The sequence below is a fragment of the Haliotis rufescens genome, unplaced genomic scaffold (genome assembly GCF_023055435.1).
Source record: "Haliotis rufescens isolate VD_foot unplaced genomic scaffold, xgHalRufe1.0.p SCAF_15, whole genome shotgun sequence".
Taxonomy (NCBI): domain Eukaryota; kingdom Metazoa; phylum Mollusca; class Gastropoda; order Lepetellida; family Haliotidae; genus Haliotis; species Haliotis rufescens.
This window is the reverse complement of record NW_025963835.1, coordinates 4972039-4988870: the sequence shown is the minus strand read 5'-3', so window position 1 is coordinate 4988870 and position 16832 is coordinate 4972039. Positions and strand designations below refer to the sequence as shown.

Here is a 16832-nt window from a genome sequence, read left to right as displayed (position 1 = left end):
ACCTGTACAGCTTTCTCAACACTTTGTTTTCTTTAAACGAATCTACTATTTCCAATAGTTTCTCTGATGTACGTGTGATCACACTTCCTGATATTTTCTCTCACCTGACCTGTCAAGTATACTTGGTGTCGGAATTATCGTGAAATACACCCTTACATTTCACAGTTTAGTGCCAGTGTTCTCATCAGAAAATTACCTGCCTAATTCAAAATTCTGACAATTTCGTCTTCATAGTTTTAAAATCTGAGTTAACAACGAAATTAGACTCATTGCAAAATGTGTTCTGAGACACAAGCAATTCATCCCCACATTCCGACACCTTGTCTCCGTCAAACGGCAGCTTGATTTACTTTCCGTGACTCGTATTGTTTAGCACGTGCATTGCTCCGTTCCAGTGAATTGGTCAAATCAACACACGCCATTATTTGATCGAAGAAGTGATACGTTGTAAAAAGGGCAAACTGTTCACCAAGTAGTAAATGGGTACCCGATAGGATAATGTGGTAATGTGACTGTTAACCCACTAGCGGCTTGGGTTGTATGATTCCAGGTAGCTGAGAATGAAACTCGAGTGCACACTGATCTATTGGCCGGGACAATAACAGCGTATCGCCATGAGTATCCACTTGGTGAATGGAATCTGGCGCATTGTAAATGAACATTATCCTCCACGGAAAATAAAAGTGGCTCCTTTAATGTGTTACACTTATCCGAGCGTACCCTTGGATTTGATATCATACAAATCATCATTGCAAGTGTATAACTATTGGAGAACGCAGTGTTTAAGGGTTACGATATCTTTGTCAACATACACAGCCTGATTGTCCATACACATCTGTAAATGTCAGAATGACGTTAACTCAGCATAACTTTGAACTCAGGTGAAGTAATCAGTGAATGAGTACAATATAACACCGCACCGATTTTTATATAATATGCCACTGCGTATCAGCGTAACGCAGAAGGAAAATCCAGAATAACTCGCTGAAGACGTTTACCACTTTGAGTGAGTGAGTTGGGTTTAACTCCACTTTGAACAGTATTTCAGTTACATCACAGCGTGCCAGCTTGAGGTGGAAGGAAAGCCAACAGTGATGCAGGTCATAGATGTGTACCACTTTATGAGCCAATGAGCACGGGTATGACACTGACAAAAATAGGAACATAATCCGGGCGAACAGGGATTCGAACCAAAGTGTCTTCACACCAAGAGACGGAATTCTGCAAATGACTAGTGTCCCCTTGATCACTTTGGCAAAATCAATGCAGGGTATTGTGAACCAATGAATGTTGTATGTATGGTGCTGACAATAATAGGAACATAATCCTGGCGAACAGGGATTTGAACCCTTTATCACTGGTATCTGGCGAGCCAGTGGGACGAAACTCTGCACCCGACTGCACCACGCGTACCCCGATGACCACTTTGGCAACATCAGTGATGGATATGGTGCTGACAAACACAGCATTATATTAGGGTCGAACCTTATCTCCAGCGGATCCTGCAAAACCGAAGGATACATCTCGCATTAGCTAATCGCTGAACCTTAAACCTCTTGGTCACCGGTGCCAGGGTTTTGTTTGCCAGTTGTATTTGCGGTCATGGTTATATATAGTTACAATAAAACTTAATTTATTCTATACAAGAAATATTACATGGCTAAAAATGTATTTCATACCCCTGCTGATAAAACCATTTGTTGAACCATGGAAGTGAAAGAGGGGTTAGAAGAGGTCAATCAGTGTACTAGTACTTCTAATAGACTTTTTGATTAACATTTGTCGGTGAAGCGGTGAAGGTTGAAGGAAGGTTGTTCTGCGTGCACTGTTGGGTGCCTTGGGAGTCTTAGTCATCATAATGTTCCTGCCAAACAACCTTGATGTTGTCAACCTTTTTTAACACCAGGGCGTTACTGTTTAAATTTACACTACACCAGATGTCCCCGATAATATCTATGACTTCAAGAGTTTGTTTGACTTTAATCTTTGCTTACAAAATCATTTCGAATGATACGGTCTGCAAAGTGACCCTCGCAACATTGTAATCTTAACTGATAGGTTGATCTCAATATATTTCTTTGTATAGATTATCGAACTAATACATTCGTCTTTCTGGCTCTTTCTTATCACAGTGCAAATGGCCTTCACCCATTCGTTCCTGTCCACAGCACCCTTCACAAAGGTGCCCTCGTACTTTAGATAGCTTTTCCACCCTGAAACAAGTTTACATTTCGACATTGTATCACCCAGCTATTGTCACATTGAACGACTGTTTGATAAATAGTAGTATCAACTGATAAGGTTATACCCCCGTGTGGATTAATGGTTTCAATCACTGAAAGCCCCAGTTCAGATTCGATTATTGACAGGCCGTCGTGATTCAGCTGAAATATTGCTGGTCTCGGCATAAACCACCATCCACTCACGGTATGGTTATACAAGTACAGAGACAATTGAACAAAAGCACATCGAAGCACTGCAAGTGAAAGATATGTTTACAGAAAATATTAACGTGAAAATATTAATATGTGGATGTCAACTTCATCATTATCAGGGGAATGATGAACGAGTAAGCATATACTCCGAAACGTTGTGTTCCTCATAATAAAAAAGTTGACATCCATATATTCTCTTCCTTATGTGGGGCGGTCGGGTAGCCTAGTGGTTAAAGCGTTGGCTCGTCACGCCGAAGACCCGGGTTCGATTCCCGACATGGGTACAATGTGTGAAGCCCATTTCTGGTGTCCCCCGCCGTGATATTGCTGGAATATTGCTAAAAGCGGCGTAAAACCATTCTCACTCACTCACTCTTCCTTATGTGTATTACTTCTAAATGCCTTTCAAAGACGTGAAAATATTAAGGTATTATTACAGGTAATATTGGGGTATCGCCGTTAGTCGGCTATATTACACCTGCTAAAATCACCAGAATTTTGATATTGAATGCAGGTAAACAGAACGATCACTTAAGGAAGAGTGAGTGTGTTGGGTTTACGCCGCTTTTAACACTATTCCAGTTATATCACGGCGTGTCAGCACAGTGTGGGAGGAAAACCCGAAATGATGCAGGTCTGAGACGTTTACCTCGGTGAAACCCACGAACCTAGAAACATAATCGGGGCGAACCGGGATTCGAACCCAAAATCATTTTCTGCCGTGCCCAAGGGACGCAACTCTGCACAGAGAATTGCGGCGCCTAAGACGACTGGGCCACCCGTGTCCCCTCACTTAAGGAAGAAAGAAATTATCTCTGTATTGTTTCGCTTCATTGTTTCCATATGCATAATCATATAAGCAATGGTTTACAAACATCAGGGGATAATAAGTCTCGACTATCTCCTGAAACATATTCATATGCATCTAAAAATCTTTTGGGTGTAAAATCTAGTACAGAAAACGCAAGGGTATATGGTGAATGCTGAAGGTTTCCCATGTATATCAATAGTTATTTAAAGGTTATTAAATACTGGGTCAAGCTATTAAATATGCCATCTTCAAGATACCCGAGAAAATGTTATAACATGATGCTTCTCTGGGACAGCCATGGGAAACATAATTGGGCATCAAAAGTTAAAAACATGTTATACGAATGTGGATATATTTGGTTACAGCAACATGTAAATGTGCCACATCATTTCGTCACCCGTTTGGCACAGACCTTAAAAGATATATACATCCCAAAATGGCATTGTTCTTTGTCCAGTTCTAGAAAAGCAAATAACTACACTTCATTTCAGACTACTATTATACAAGAAGCTTATCTATTAAGTGTAAATTTACATAAGTTTAGAACAGCTCTTTCTCGATTTAGTTGGGGCTCACATGATCTATTTATTGAAAAAGGCGGATATGAAGGTATTGCAAGAGAACATAGACTTTGTACGATTTTAAAAACTGATAGTATTGAAGATGAATATCACTTTTTATGTGTATGTCCAGTGTATAATGATTTAAGAGCAAAATATCTAAATAATTATTTCTACCACAACCCAAACGGTAACAATTTTTGTAAATTAATGACTTGTGATTGTACAGAAACTATGACAAATTTATCAATGTTCATTTTTCATGCTATGAAACTAAGAAAATGTATGAATTTGTAACACGCCCCAGACAATGTACTTTAGGCCTTTGGCCTCATCAGTACCATGAATAAAGATTGATTGTTTGAAACATATTCCACTGCTCGTAAAAAGCAAAACAGCGGAAAATTACCGGAATGGGTCACTGATGATTAGTGATGTCATCAGGTGTTCGCAATAAGGGAAGCATGGACCCTACCGGCAGCACCCACGTGCATAAAAAAGTGTTTGTTTGTTTGTAGCCTTTCGCCTCACAGCAATACTCCCGCAATATGGCGGCGGCCAGAAACAATCGAGTTTACACCAGATGATCGAGTGATGGACCAGGCATTCCAGTGACACTGGTTTTGTTGAACATGAAAACGATATGTTAATTTGAATAACGTCTGCAGCTTATACTAAAGAGAAACGTTTAAGAATGTTATTCTTTTTGCAACACAGTGGGGAGTGTTCTAATGTCTCGGCCAAACATTTCCTTTGTACAATTGATAAATGCTACTAATCTCTGGGAAACTCGGGGACTTCAGTACACCATAAGGAACATCGACACAGTTGAAGTATATATAAATCGTCTCGGTTATGTGCCGAAACAGATTCCACTGTGGTGCAAAGTATATGAATGGCTCACCCAATTTTACTAACTTTGATTGCGAAGTGAAATGACACCGAAACCCCACCGACCTAACCCGGTTGTTGTGTTGACTGAAAGGATTTGAACCCAATGAGTCAAGGACGTTTGATTTGAGAGCCAGTTTGGGACCTAAAGACTTAAAAGTGATTGACCTGTTTTCTTATCTCCTCACGAAACAAAGTCACCTTGATAACACGTGCAGACCCTAATATGGCCTGAAACATGGCTGTAAGTCCCCATTTACCACCGAATTACAATGCAATGCTCTTGAAGTACATTTACCAGACAGTTTTCGTTTCAACATGCGTTTTGCTTTCGGATGTGGTAACTAAAGGAGGAAATAATTATGTATGGAGGTTTGATACCAATTCATAGAGAATGTCACATATAATTTCCATTTCCAGTTTGTTTCTGTTTAAGACCTGTCCTCCCCTTGGCCGCCTGCAAGGTCTCCCTTGAGTAGCTTATCATTTGAAAGGAACGTGTCCAGCTCAGTATGGTTGGACTGTACAACCCTTAACCGGTAAATAGAACCGGTTTGATTTCTTCTGAAAACCATAACGGCTACTCACACAGCAAGGATCAACATGAAGATTGTTGTGTTATGGGCTGTTTTCTGCGTATTTTGTATTCGCGCTATCAATGGCGGGCGTCGATTTAAACACCAAAGTCGAGGTAACGACGTTGATGACAATGCTGAATGGGAACTGAATTCCAGAGGACTCTTGTCACATATTGTCAATCTCGATGTCCTGCCTGACGTCAGTGTATGTACAGTCTCAGTGAAAATGGTTTTTTTGCTCCTGAAACCTTCTTATGTTTCACATTGTTCAACGTCGTAACATAAATATTAACTGTTTATATGCTGATGATTTCTTTGTTTGTTTGCTGTTTAACGCCGCACTCAGCAATATTCCAGCTCTATGACGGCGGTGTGTAAACACTCGAGTTTGATCAGACAATCCAGTGATTGATATCATGAGCACATATCTATGTAAATGGGATACGATGGCATGCATGAACCACTTCAGCGAGACAAACCACCCTATCCCGTTAGTCGCATCTCATGAGAAGCATGTGTTGCTGACGATTAATTCTAACCCGTATCTTCAAGGGTATGTTCATGCATTCATTTTGCGTGAATCAAAGCCTGCAATAATAGTTGTTTCCCAGTCGTGAAGCCATAAGATGGAATACCCATTGTTCAATGACTGCGGGCAACATTTAATGAGCCTTATAACATTGATTATTTTCTTACTGTTCATTTTAGGTTGCCGAAAACAGCAAAGGGCAGATAATCGTGAATCTTCGGGACACTTCGGTTGCTTCCGGGTGGCAAACAGGATGGTATTTGATGAGCACCAATGTCCGACAAAGGCATGGATTAGAGTTCAAACGCGTCGCCATTGTGAGGAAAATAAAACGCGTAAATATCGTCAGTCATACAAAAGTCAAGATTGAAGGCATCGACGTCAGGTAACCAACACCTTGCACAAATGACATAAATCAATACATATTGTGTATGTAATTGTTGCGATTTCTGTCGATTGTCATTTATTGTTTCCGTTTATCTATTTTCAGCGCCTTAGATCTACTTCAGGAAGCACAGGTGTTTCTCAAATATCCCCACTTAACCAATAAACATGGTCATCGTCAGAAAAGATTCGTGTCCAATCTTCTCTCTAAAGTTTTGGACAAAATCAACTTCCATGCCACCGATGGCGATGAGTCCATCAACTTTAACTTTGATCCCAAGACAAATCACTCAATCCATACATACAATGTATACAAGGAGCAGGGTAACAAGGAGGTCAAGGTCGAAAAGATCAGCAAAGGTAAAACTAGTGCCATTCCTCGAGATGTTGACTTTCGCCTCACCTGCAAGGATTGTTTTGAAGTGAGACACGTTGGGCATACAATGTAAGTATTATTATGCAATATATATCGGAACACAATATCGAAACATCGAACATTGGGAAGTATGTATATCATATAGGTACTCTTTCATTTCAGATGTACACAATCAAAATATTCAGAAAATAATTTATTTTTTTTAAAATAGCAAACCTTTGCTCCAAATGTTTCATTCAAACTGACAAAACATTTAAAACAAATAATCTTCTGTTACAGGCAACTTGACGTTGAGAGACGAAACAAGACAGCTTTTGTCAAGAAATTCCTTATGCAGGTTGTATGCAATTTTTCAAATAGTTTCAATCGCTTTTCAGTAATTCTTGACCAAACCCGAAGGACATACTTTTAAACAAACTTAAAAACCTAAAGCTAACACTTGCGATATTAAAAAGATATTAGACAATCCACGAAGCGGTGCTTTCAGTAACACCTTCAGAAACGTTTCAGGGCGACGTCGGTACAATTTACAACGTTGCCTTAGACGTTGACTTCAGAAAAGCCGTCGGCGTCAAGGAAAGACTTATCTTAGACAAAACTCCCACAACGATATTACGGACTATTCCAGTTGCAACGGTGAATGAGAAACTACCAGCCATACAACTAGTTATCTCATATTACAAAACTGTATATTTAGACGTCAACGCAACATCTGATGGACCAGTCAACTTCAGTGGAAAATATCGTGTACAAGGAAATTATACTGCAAGTATGGAGCATTAATTGTCATTATCGTATCATAATTGCTGAAGCTCATGTGCAGAATTTTTTTCAGAGAAATAGTAATGAAGATTTAAAGTAGCAGTTACCATGTACTTGTATTGGTCTACCGTGATGGAGTAATGCTAAAGTGATATCTTTATGCACGCTTTATATATATTTACCAGTTTCAATTACTGCACTGTATCTATCTTTGGAATAGGAAACACTTGAATATATAATCATATTTGAATTCAGCCTCATCTGAAGCATCAGGGCAGATTCCGAAAACGGAGTTGACTACAACTGGCTGGTCATTACCAGGCCATTCATTCAGCGGGCATTCCGCAAACAAGTATAACTTTTCGATGTCCCTTTATCAAGAGGTGAGACCATATACTGTTGTGATGATTATATTGATCGTCAATATGGGTGTCAGTATGACAGAAATTAATGTTTACGTGAAACCGACCGCCTCCGTGGTCTAGAGGTAGATCGTCCTAAACAAGGACTGGTTGGCTCGGAGTCAGTATAATGTTTTCTGAGTGGGGTATTCATGTTAAACTGCGACATGGTATCTCAGTGGGCTAGCACTATAAATCGGCATCAGTCAAAGCAGCCACACACACACACGCGTGCATGCACGTCGCTATATAAGTGCGATAATCTTGGAAGCGACGTAAAACCCAATTTTACCTCACCTTACGTGAAACCCCTGATCGTAGGTGTCAATATCAACTCTTGTATCATCTATTTGGCTTTGTCCTTTCAATAATAGGATAGCTGAAGGTCGGGGGTTCGATCCCTGGCCGCGGTATATCAAAAGACGTTGACAGATGGCACTTATTACCCTGCCTGACACTCTGCATAAAGAGGACTGTTAGTCAAATATGTCTGAATGGGGTAGCCAAGTTATCTGCGGCATAGTATCGCCGTGGGCTAGCAATACGAGAATAGTACATGTCCAATATGGCTAGCACAAGCAGTCACACACAAACGGATGCATGCACGTCAGCAAGTGAAATAATCTTGAACGCGTCGCTAAACACAATCTCACCTCTCCTCACCTTACAGTAATAACGATACTAATAATTATTTTACATGAATATATTTGATTTTTTTTAACAATATGAATCCCCTTGTCTGCCAGGTTACTCTACAAGCTTCTGTTCAGTGGTCTCAGCATGATGTTTCCCTTGTGTTCACGCCGCCGGAAGTTGCAAGTTTCAGACCTGTCCTGTACGCCCGAACTACCGAGGATGAATACAGTCGCTGTGAAACAGCCACGCTTACAGTTGATGGGATGTTTACCCACGACAAGTCAGATTTTGTGGCTAAAGCTTTCCATAAAACCATATGGTAAATTAATTACGTTTCACTTTCGTTTTGTTATTGCTTGCCCTTGACATGCATTAATAATCATAACCATTGCACAACAGATTGTTATTAACATGTCAAGAACACCCGATAGTTATATGATTAATCCTAGTATTAATCTCTGATCCTATACAATTAGGCATGAACAAACACTATTGTCTTAATGATTTGACATAGTCATATTTCTTATTCCTCTTAGGGACCTGGGCTTAGTAGACACGTCCGTCATTCGCAAGTCATTGGTTAACGACACTCTCTCCACTGTCTGTTCCGCAAATTGTGGTCCTCCAGTCGCTGATGTTCATGGGAAGACCATGGCAAACATTTGTGGTGCAGCAGGCCACGCGATCGTTAGAGGAGATAGCAATTTTAAGAAGTAAGGTCACGGGAAGGCTTTGTTTCATGAAGTAAGCACATTCTTATATGGTCTGATTCGGACAAAGGAGATTCCCATGGTTATGAAAATGGTTTTTATTTACAATTTGCTTTTGACTATTGGCAGTAGCCTTAGCGTAACATATATTGTAACTTAGATGATAAGTGTGGTATCAAAATAAAAATTGAGATGTTTCGAAATAATACTATTTTACGAAAAACAATTAATAATCTAATCTAAGGTTTAATATGATAACAGAGTATGTGTTCACATTGCCATATAGGCTTCGATTTACTATCTCAGTATTGCTGAGGTCAATTAGGCCTCACGTGGCGATTTGAGATATCTTATGACGACATTTCGCTTTCAGATTAACCTTGATTGGAGGCGATTTCATCCTATTCCGATCAGAAGAAAAGGACAGTGCCACCTGGTGTGGAACGTCAAAGCGGCCATGTCATAAATGTGTGTGGAGTGATAATGGCGACAGCGAGACTGATGCTTGTGCAGACAGACTGATGACGTCAGCAGCAGCAGCAGCGTTGACTACCCTAGGCCAGTTTGCCGCACAGGAATGGCCAAACCGTAAGAATTCGTTGTAGGGATGCGCTGCACCATTGAGTTCGTGACGTTTGCGAAGTTGATGATGATAAGCTGTAAATTCAAGGAGTAGGTGTGAGATTGAAAATGAAAATATTTAGTCGATGACTTTGGGTTAAATACATGTTTGCTGTATGCTGTTGGCCGACAGTAAATGTGCAATACAATCATGTGATGAAGACGTTTTGGTTGAAAATGAAAAATTTCGAGTTCGGGAATTCGTGCAACAAGAACTGGGGATGAGTGTTTTAACTAACTTATATATCGTCGAAATGCAAGGAATACCAGAAAGATTAAGAAAACATCGAAAAGGCTTGTGGTAAAACAGTAGCGTAGTCTTAGTATCAAAAGAATTTCGAAGACAGTAGGCGAGGAAAGGTCACCTGTAGCATGCAGACAACTGAAGTCAGTCACATCTAAGATAACTCCCTCTCATCACCTGCCCGATGTCTCAGATGGAAAACAGTGGATAACAATATTAAACATAATATGCGAGGTTGCAGGTTCGTTCTGCTGGGTAAAAACAAAAGGATGAGGTCACTAGAAGTTTAGAACAATGGGGACTAGCGTCTTATAATAAAATACTTAAAATAAGACATACAATGGCATGGCTACATGGTGATTTGCCTTTGGAATTTAAGATCATTCAGATAATGGTTGTCAAGAATAGGTCGCTATGAGAGTTTCATAAAGTGGATGTAATTTATTGATAATATCGGAAATACAAATACAAAGAAGTATAAGTATGATTTTTGTGTGAGAAAAGAGGACACGGTAAGATAGCATACCAATTGTGCATATACGATATGTATTTATCATAAAAATAATTACAATTTGCATATACTACAGGGAAACTGGTGGTGCTTGAAGCATGGGATGAACCAACATCGGATCATCCTCACGGAAGTCATGGCGCTGCCTCACTTCACTATTCCGGAAGAGCTTTACAGGTGGCGCTGACAACTGAAAACCCGAGTAAATCTAAACCTCTGCAGTTGGAAAAGTCAGCCCCAGTGTTGAAGAGATTGGCGGAACTAGGTGCCTGCGCTGGGTTCCCTTTCTTTGATGCCACTTCCGATCATGTGGAATTCTGCGTTCATGATGGTTCAACGCCTCAAAAAAGATCAAGGCGATCGGCCATCGGACCTTCTGGAGACAGTTTGGAGAAAGGGTCGTTTCTAAGAACAATAAATGAAACTGGTAAGAAAGTCAAAGATTATTAAGGCTTGAAGGAGGTTTTTATTGAGAGAGATATTGTGGTAATTTGTGGAATCGTAAGAAGCATTTCATGTATATAACGAGAATCCGATAAAGCAGGATAGGGCAATACAGCGAGTCAACGGATGTTGCTGTTATTTCATGAGTTGGCACACACACACCTATGAATGAGTGTAAGACGTCTTAAAGAAACTTCAAACCGTATTTCAGTATATCATGGCGTGTCAGCTAAATTTGGCATGAGTAATCCGGCACGCTCTTATTAGGCTATTGTGACTCGTTACGTGTGTAACTGTGCATTTCCTTATTGAATAAACCCGTGAAGATCGGGGGTAGAAATGGTCTTCAGCAACCCATGCTTGCCGTAAAAGGCGACTATGCTTGTCGTAAAAGGCGACTAACTTGGTTAATGTATGTCATCGATCCCAATTGCGTGGATCGATGCTCGTGATGTCAATCACTGGATTGTCTGGTCCAGACTCGATTATTCACAGACCGCCGGAATATTACTGAGTGCGGCGTAAAACAGCAATCCAACCAACCAACCATATTAATTACATAATGCCACTGGTGTCGAAAAAACATGAGATCGAAAATAGAGCTGTCTTTATTTTTGATACTTTAGGAAGAATGTATCACAAAACTCAATTGATTTTGTATTTGCAGGTCCAGTGTCATTTCGTCACTTTAACACATATAAAGCACATATGGGGAACTATTTTTTTCAGGGCTTAAGTCTGGTTCTACTGTTTGTAAGCAGGGAGTGAACCATCATCAGGTTCAAGTGCTTTCCCACGTCATCAACCCCCCATTGAGAGAACATGATTTACAATATAGGTATGTGTTGATAGAATCCATTTTGATATAGCATCGAAGCCATATCAATTTTGCCATCTTTAATCGAGACATAGCATTATGATATATTTGTTGTGAGAAATGTATAATACATTTATAAAATGAATATCATTTTCCCCAGACTAATTCAGTATCCATATGAAGACGTCATATTCAAGCCCGAGGGATCATCATCGGCAACATGCTATCAGTCGACCAGGAGATGCAAAAGCACGTGCAAGTGGTCTGACAGTACGGAACCCTGGGATTGGTGTCAGACGAGGGTCATGACCCCAAGAATGGCGATACGTCTACGACGAATGGCCGCTATTGTTAACCATCATCATTCAGGTATTATTGTTTCATATTAGTATGAGATGATGGTAATCTTTTATTCTTTGTTTACCGCTCCATTACACAGTACAATGTTTATCAATATACATATACTTTTAGTTAAAATCCTCAGCAAAAGGGTTCTCTTGAAAATAAAAATATTTATCTTTTGAATCCGTTCGAACGAATTGCAAAAACACAGGTCAAATTATATGCATTTAAAGCATAAACGTTACTACAGTGAATCTCTGATTGTTTGGGATGTCATGTTCCTTTACTGAGATTGATTCTTGGAAGTGTACCTCATCTATTTATGTTTCATTGAAATTAGTATCAGTTTGAACGGTTGCTTATCTCAGTACCATTGTGAGGGTATTCAAGGTGAGGTGAAATGGGGTATAACGTTGCGATATTGCACTTATATAGCGACGTGCATGCACGTGTGTGTGCGTGCGTGCGTGCGTGCGTGCGTGCGTGCGCGCGTCTGTGTGTGTCTGTGTGTGTCTGTGTGCCTCCTTGTACTTGTCCGGACGAATGTATTTTGGTATGACGCGGCCGGGAATCGAACCCCGGACCTTCCGCTCGGGAATCGAACCAATGTCTTTGGCTGACAGGCAAACTCTTTAACAACCATGTGTTGACTATTCCATCGTTCCTAAGACGTGAATCCAAGTATATCTGTATTATTATCACACTACAGGTACAAAATTAAGTGTGTCAAAGCCATCCCTTGCAGTTCATCAAGGAACATCTGATGGCATCATGCTTGAAATGAATGGGAGGTAAAGTTACACATATACATACACGTTCTAAATTGCTGTCTAAAAAGTTGTTGCCCATCACTGGATTGTCTGGCCCAGACTCCATTATTTACAGACCGCCGTCATATAGCTGGAAAATTGCTGAGTGCGGCGTTAAACAACACACAACAACACATGTTTGACAGAATACTTTAAACTCATGCATATATTATTAACATTCTAATTTATTAAGTCTCATATAACCATTTTTTATCAATCATATGTAAATATGAATATGATATTATTTTTAAAAAACAAAAAACATTCAAACAACAATAGAGGTTTATATATATGTTACCCCATGATAGACCCACGATTCACTATGTGTATATACCAAACCAACAGGAAGCTCAAGATTTCTACACAATCAGGCACAACACCGCCAACATTCGAGCTCCGCTCTATGGCAAACTGTGCAGGCTTTGACTTCGTAGACACCTCCAAGTCTTCATCCATTGACGTCTATGTAAAGCTGCAAGACGGCTACAGGGCAACTGTTGTCCCGTTCCAGGCTACTACTTTGTTAGCTGTAGGGGTCAAGGACGAAGACTATGCCTACCCCACTGAATTGAAGGACGAGTCTAGAAAGTCTTTACTGTTTGATGGTTTCAATAAGGACGTAGCACTCTCGCAACACTTTAAGATATCTGATTTCAAGCACTCAGAGAGGAGGTTCTTCAGACTCGATACATCCCTGGTTGACTGTCTAGAGATGGTGGTAAATGATCTTGGAAAAGAAATCAGAGTCATTCAAAATTCTGCTTACAGGTGTGTATATGGACAAAGATGTATTGTTATTGAAGGCTTAATTTTTTTTATATCGGATATCCATATAATCTTCTGTTGGATACGTAGCAGCAGTTTGCTCTTGTAGATGAAAATTCTTACACTTTATCGATTGACAAGATAAGCTGTGCACATTTTGAAAGAATTTGTATCACCACTAACTGTGACATGTGGGATATGTTACTGGATATTAGATGAAGAGATATTTTTCATGTCAATGTCATACGTTGTTTCCACACATGATTGTACCACCCAGGTCCCATTCCATCAACATGCGTGACGTTGACCATAGACATCCTCAAGAAAAGTTCAGATTCGAAACAGGGCAAGCTATGTATGTCACGCCAATCGCAGACCAATCAACAGAGGTCCTTGTAAATATTGGACAAGCGTTTCTGAGAAGCTGTTCTCCAACGCTTCGACTGCAATCACGTGGCCTTGGCATTGGTTGTCATAGTGATAAATTATACATCGACATTCGACCAATGACTTCTGGTGATGTTCGTGACATAGCTGATGTGTGGGATGCGGGAAATAAGGCTTTCTTTGACATCATGCATAAAACGATGAACGAACTCAGAAAAGGTACATAATGTTTTCAGAACATTTGAGTATATGACATTCCTACTAGGTTATGACAACCTTTATATCGATATTTTAAACACTCGAGAAATGGACATAAAAATAACACCTAAATGAAACTGCTTTAGAGTCAATGACACAATGTAAATAACAATGGCAATATTCACTCTTGTAAAATACAGAGCTGATACACGTTTATGTATGTATCATAAACATTGTTTCTTTCTGTAGGGGGGCCAGCAATATATCCGTTGAACCAAAGGAGGACATGTAAAACGCCGCGGCTTGGTGAACAATTCGCATACTACTCCTTCAACACATATTCAATTGGGTACGTTTGGAACTTGGCATAAGTTCTATCAGTTGTATTTTTTTAAATAATAGTATTGTTTAATTCATGAGGTTTCTTTTTCATATCTTGCAACTTACTAAATGTGAAACTAAAGTTTACATGTGGTGAAACTGATTGCTTATATGTGGTGAAGTGATCTACTCAAGTCTGAGCATTGCACAATGCTGGCGAACCTACTTCCAAATGTCATGTCGTCATGATAAACACTGGTCTATGCTACTTTGTCTGGTTAATACATACATCAGGTTCTGTTTCCACGACCGGGAGAGCCCCTTCTGTCGCGAGACCACAGAATACAGACGGCATCAGGCCAACAAACTCCGAGATGACCTGATGAAAGTTGCAGGGACCACGATGACCAGGAGTTCGATAGAAGCGGATCTTCAGAAGTGTGTTCTGGAGAACTGTGGAGGCTGTCCTGGGAAAGGTATCTCACATGTAAAAGTAAAGCACGGCTACTGTAACACCCAAGGTTCCTTTACACAACTTGACAACTAGTGCATTGTTTTGTTGTTGCTCGTTCCAATCACAAAATCTCTTCTACTTCTGCTACATGTTTAATTCGTAGGAACAACATGGAATAAGAAAGTGAGTGGATGCGTGGGCATGGTTCACACTTTTCTGACGCTTGCCAAAAACCAGTTCAAAGATGTAGTTGACAAGGCTGCCTTCTTCAACATCGACAACGCTGAATCAAGTGTTCACTCTCTGGCGTGTCATGACGGCAATGTATGTGTGGAGAACACGCAGCTATATTCTCTAATAAGTAAGTGATTGAAATTAGTTGCTTATTTCTAAGAATTTAATAATTTCAAAAACGTCTGGTATTGTGTGTCAAAATGTCATCTTGACACCGAAAACTTGTCAAGACCTTTGCTCCACATTACTATGAACTGATATTGATTAAACATGTTTTATTGATGATAAAATGTTCGTTACAAAAGTGATAACTCTTTAACGAAAATAATTTACATCTTGTCCAAAGTGATCCATTGTTAAAGGAATGGCTTCCTATTCTGTGTAATATCTATTTTATGAAACTCACGGTAACACCCATACCACATCGTACATTAGGACTATTTGTGTGCTTGCAGTGCCTCTGATGAACTCCAAGTACCAGCCTGACCCACAACAGAGCAGAGAGGAGTTGTTGTACAGCGGCGATGACAACCCCTTGCCGCTGGTATCTCTGGTTGAACAAGAGTTTGCAAGACAGGTGTCTGGCGTTGTGAAGGTGTATATAGAGTCTGAGGCAGACATGGCCAGTATGAGGGATGTAATAAAGGTATGCATGAGAAATGCTTCTAAATGAATCAATTATTCGAGGGAAATTATCGGCTGTAATGTTAATTGTTTAGGAATGACAAAATCCGATTTATCTTAAAAATAGCTGGCATTTGATTTCCATTGGATTATTCATAATCGGGGTTCCTTTTAACGTAGTATTGACATTCTTTCAATGCGATATCATATCCAAGGCTCCCTGATCCTTTGAAAACAAACTCGTCCTTGTCATTTTACATTGACAGGCATATAACAATCATTGAGCCATTGTCATCCCTCATCTTATGAATCTTTCACAACACAAAAACATGTACATTCTAACAAATATTAGAATCCCAAAACGAACGTTGTTGTACATTGTCATCTTGTTCCAGATCCTGATGATCTACAACAGGGACGTGACTGAGGTGGAGTTCCATCTGACGGACACGGTGGACCAGGACAACGTCGTGTCCGCCCTGCAGAGGAAGCTGGAGTACTGGTCGGGGACGGCATGCCCCAGGCGGAGTCGGTTTGCTGTGGCTGGTTTCAGCATCCATGACATCCCCCATCACAGGAGGAAGAGGAGTCTGGAAAGGAGCAGGGGCAGGAACAAGGTGAAGAAGGCCATGAAGGAGTGGGAGCTGGACTGGATAAAGAAGATGTGAACTGACAAACATATTTTCGGATTATAGATGTGCCGATGACATTCAATATCCAGAGAAGGACGTTTAGATGTTTAGAGTGTTATGGTGATGCATTTGTGATTAGACTTCATGGTTCGTGACAACGCTGAACCAGATTAATGAATACATTGACACTTACCAATGATCTTTAGTGACTCTTGACATTGTGTGATGCTTTTAGACCTACCTTCGATATTCTTATCCGAGATGAAATACTTTCAGATATCAGTGAAGAATGGTTATATCTGGTATATATCGTGAATAACTAATAAAATACATTGACAATATTTCGTGTTTTCTTT

At 40.0% G+C, this 16832-nt stretch overlaps 1 protein-coding gene across 1 annotated transcript; it reads left to right on the top strand.

Moving 5' to 3' along the window:
- Positions 1–5003: 5003 nt before the first annotated feature.
- On the top strand, positions 5004–16817 carry LOC124134979. Its single transcript, XM_046500109.2, has 20 exons — positions 5004–5480; positions 5984–6189; positions 6295–6633; positions 6844–6901; positions 7075–7333; positions 7582–7709; positions 8474–8682; positions 8900–9076; positions 9447–9661; positions 10526–10876; positions 11623–11731; positions 11871–12079; positions 12762–12843; positions 13207–13629; positions 13904–14232; positions 14461–14560; positions 14827–15008; positions 15150–15347; positions 15676–15866; positions 16240–16817. The coding sequence occupies exons 1-20, from the start codon at positions 5301–5303 to the stop codon at positions 16510–16512; spliced, it is 4218 nt and encodes a 1405-aa protein (XP_046356065.2). The 5' UTR covers positions 5004–5300; the 3' UTR covers positions 16513–16817.
- The last annotated feature ends 15 nt before the right edge of the window (positions 16818–16832 follow it).